The sequence below is a fragment of the Herpailurus yagouaroundi genome, unplaced genomic scaffold (assembly GCF_014898765.1).
Source record: "Herpailurus yagouaroundi ecotype Mexico unplaced genomic scaffold, PumYag 187, whole genome shotgun sequence".
NCBI lineage: Eukaryota > Metazoa > Chordata > Mammalia > Carnivora > Felidae > Herpailurus > Herpailurus yagouaroundi.
The window spans coordinates 4,852,863-4,856,033 of NW_024412418.1; the positions used below are offsets into that span (position 1 = coordinate 4,852,863).

Sequence of the window (3,171 nt, forward strand, 5' to 3'; positions counted from 1 at the left end):
GGCTCCAGGCTCTGAGCTGTCAGCACAGAGCCAATGTGGGGCTCGAACTCACAAACCACGAGATCATGACCTGAACGGAAGTGGGAGGCTTAACCGACTGAGCCACCCAGGTGCCCCATTAAGGATCCTTCTAAAGTTGAGGCTCAAGATACAAAGAACAAAAATAGAAAAGCATAAAATTCTGAGATTTTTATCTGAAAATCAGCTAACTGCTCTTGGAGAGGAAATATCTTCCATACCCTTCAAGATTCTCCTGGCTGGTCTAAGCATTAAATTAACACAACGCAGATTGAGAGAAGAAAATTAAGTTTAATTATGTGTGCACAGAGGCCCGATAAAAAAAATTAAGACCCCCCAAAAAAAACATAGTCACGTTACTTTTATACATTTTTAAAAATGTTTTACTTTTATTTATTTTAAGAGAGAGAGTGCACACAAGTTGGGGAGGGAGAGAGAGAAAGAGAGGGAGAGAGAGAATCCAAAGCAGGCTCCATGCTGTCAATGTGGAGCTGGATACCGGTCTTGATCCCACAAAGTATGAGATCATGATTGGAGCTATAATCAAGAGTCAGTCACTTAACAAACTGAGCCACTCAGTTGCCCCATTTTTATACATTTTAGACAAAGGAATCCCAAACAGTATTTGGGCTGGGGTAGTGAATTGCCAAGTGTAACAAGGTTTGTTCAAATAGATTCACTGCACCCTGAATTTCCTATTTCTGAAGACAGGAATGTCTCTCTAACTTTTTGTGCAAGGAGGGTAGCTTTCACATCAGAAATGTATTTCCTGATGTCTAGAGACAAAAATAGGGGATTTCAGCCAAACTATTAAGGCAAAACATCAGCCGACAAGGATATAAGATGGAGATGGGAGTAGTAGATTTGATGAAGTAGGAAAACACATCATATTTGTTTTCAAAAGTTGAAGAACAAATATCAATAAATGTAACACAATTTTTAAGCAATGTTGACTGCCTGATGTTAGATGACATATTAAGTGAAGTAAGGCTGTGTGTGCATATGTGGTGTGTGTGTGTGTGTGTGTGTGTGTGTGTCCCATTATTGTACTCTAGCCATTTGCATGCCCTGAATAAAAAATAATTAGGTTTAACCAAGGTTGCACTTTAATATGTAAAATTAAGAAAATAATATAAAGAAAGGGAATTGCAATTGACTGCAATGAAATTAATGACAGTGGATCATAGACTCTTACTTAGATAAAAAGGAATATATGGAAAATACTGTGAGGAATGGGGGTTACTTTTCTTGATTGAATTAAAGGTTAAGTGATACTTATCATGCATTGCATAGGATGTCTTAATAGGGAAAGTTATGGATGAGATGGGATTAATGCTTTCAGTATTTAGCAGTATTTAATGGGAAAGGTACATAAAGTAGAACAATAACCTTACATATATTTGTTCCCACAGGAACAAAGGATTGGTTTAACTAATTGATTCTCATTAGAATAAAAATGGGAAGACTTAATACTCATTTTGAATAAGGATTAAACAACCTTTTAAGGGGAAAGGCTTGAAATGAAAGAAGATGGCACAACCCAACCAACACAGGGAAAAAAAAAATGAATCCAGTCAAAAACAATAGAAAAAGCCTGTCTGATAATTCTACTCATAATAGGGGTGCAATACATATTATTTCTGCATGATATACTAAAGAATCAATGCATATTTCTCATTATCTCTATTATTACATGCAAGTATAAAACATATACATTAGGATTTTCCTTCTTGAATTGATTTTAAGTGCACATCAATTCATTTTTGAGATTTCACATCTCATTTTCTGGAAACAGAGTCAAGAAATAATTTAAGAGAATGCATAAATACATTAATGCATCTACTGCAGTTAACAGGAAGGAAAATGTGGTTGGAAAATGTTAATGGACTAACCCTCTTTCATTTACTATGTCTGCAGATGGAGAATCGATTAAAAACAGGAATTTCAAATGTTACTACACTGGTGGAATTTGTTCTCTTGGGGTTTTCTGATATTCCCAATCTCCACTGGACTCTTTTTGGGATATTTTTAGTCATCTACCTAACTATCCTGATGTGCAATAGCATCATAATATTGGTAACAAGAATTGACTCTGCTCTCCAGACCCCCATGTATTTTTTTCTTGGCAATCTCTCCTTCTTAGAAATCTGTTATGTAACAGTCACTATCCCCAGAATGCTCATGGACTTACTGACTCAGAAAGGAACTATTTCTTTCTTTGCCTGTGCTGCACAAATGTGTTTTGTCCTTATGTTTGGAAGCTCAGAGTGTCTTCTCCTGACAGTGATGGCCTATGACCGCTACGTGGCCATTTGTAACCCTCTGCACTATCCTCTAATCATGAACCATAAGGTCTGTGTCCAACTGGTGACTGTCTCCTGGATCAGTGGAGTCCCAGTTTTAATTGGGCAAACATGCCAGATTTTCTCTCTGCCCTTTTGTGGGTCTAACACAATTAATCATTTCTTCTGTGACCTCCCCCCAGTATTCAAGCTAGCTTGTGGGGACACATTTGTGAATGAGATAGCAGTCTATGTAGTTGCAGTGATATTTGTCATGGTTCCATTTCTGTTGATTGTTGTCTCCTATGGCAAAATTATCTCCAGCATTCTGAAATTGTCGTCAGCCAAAGGGAGGGCTAAAGCCTTCTCCACCTGTTCTTCTCACCTGATACTTGTCGTCTTATTCTATGGAACGGTTACCATCACGTATTTACAACCCAAACCAAATCAATCTGAAGGAGTTGGGAAATTGATCTCTCTTTTCTACACCGTTTTGATCCCAACTTTGAATCCCATTATATATACTCTGAGGAACAAAGACATCATGGTGGCACTGAGAAAATTACTAACGAAGATTTTAATATGACTCAAACACTTGAAATTGTGGAAAGAACTTGCTTATATGCTTGTCATGCAGAGACAACAGAAACATGTCTTCTAGTTTTATTCCTCAATAACGTTCATTAATAACATCAATGCAACCTCACACTATGTTAAGGAATCTTAGTTTCATAGGATTAACTTAAGGACTTTTGTATAAAGTACAAAAATTATTCCAACTGCAGCAATCCAATCTGAAGATTCATCTTTCCTCTACTGTGAACTAGTGAATTAAGAGATTGCCTGAGCAATACGATGATAGTTTAACTCG

General features: G+C 37.0%; 1 protein-coding gene across 1 annotated transcript; it reads left to right on the top strand.

The window, feature by feature from the left end:
* Positions 1-1,917: 1,917 nt before the first annotated feature.
* LOC121043823 (olfactory receptor 10AG1-like) lies at positions 1,918-2,886 on the top strand. Its single transcript, XM_040495825.1, has one exon. It carries the CDS (start codon positions 1,936-1,938, stop codon positions 2,884-2,886), a length of 951 nt encoding a protein of 316 aa, XP_040351759.1. The 5' UTR covers positions 1,918-1,935.
* Positions 2,887-3,171: the final 285 nt, after the last annotated feature.